This window comes from Myotis brandtii, unplaced genomic scaffold (assembly GCF_000412655.1).
Source record: "Myotis brandtii unplaced genomic scaffold, ASM41265v1 scaffold537, whole genome shotgun sequence".
NCBI lineage: Eukaryota > Metazoa > Chordata > Mammalia > Chiroptera > Vespertilionidae > Myotis > Myotis brandtii.
The window spans coordinates 627,938-628,145 of NW_005369971.1; the positions used below are offsets into that span (position 1 = coordinate 627,938).

The following is a 208-nucleotide window of genomic DNA, read 5'->3' on the forward strand; positions in this document are numbered from 1 at the left end:
GCATGAGCTCCCACAGCGTCTGCACGTGGCTCAGCACAGGCTGCAAGCACCTGGGGGAGGGGGCGGGCAGCCTCAGGCAGCCACCTACGCCCAGGAGCCCTCCCTCCCTCCCTCCCTCCCTCCGGGTGCCTGGCCTCTGGAACTTTCCTGCCCCGGCCCATGTGGCCTCCTCTGTACAGCTCTCCCTCACAGACCGGCCGAGGGTCCA

The 208-nt window shown here is 69.7% G+C and overlaps 1 protein-coding gene across 1 annotated transcript in view; it reads right to left on the bottom strand.

Moving 5' to 3' along the window:
• Window positions 1–208, bottom strand: part of DENND6B (DENN/MADD domain containing 6B) — a 7,150-nt gene that overhangs the window by 3,947 nt on the left and 2,995 nt on the right. Inside the window, exon 10 of the mRNA XM_014549187.1 lies at window positions 3–50. Within this exon, the coding sequence (XP_014404673.1) occupies window positions 3–50 (48 nt within the window). The remainder of the gene's footprint in view (window positions 1–2; window positions 51–208) is intronic.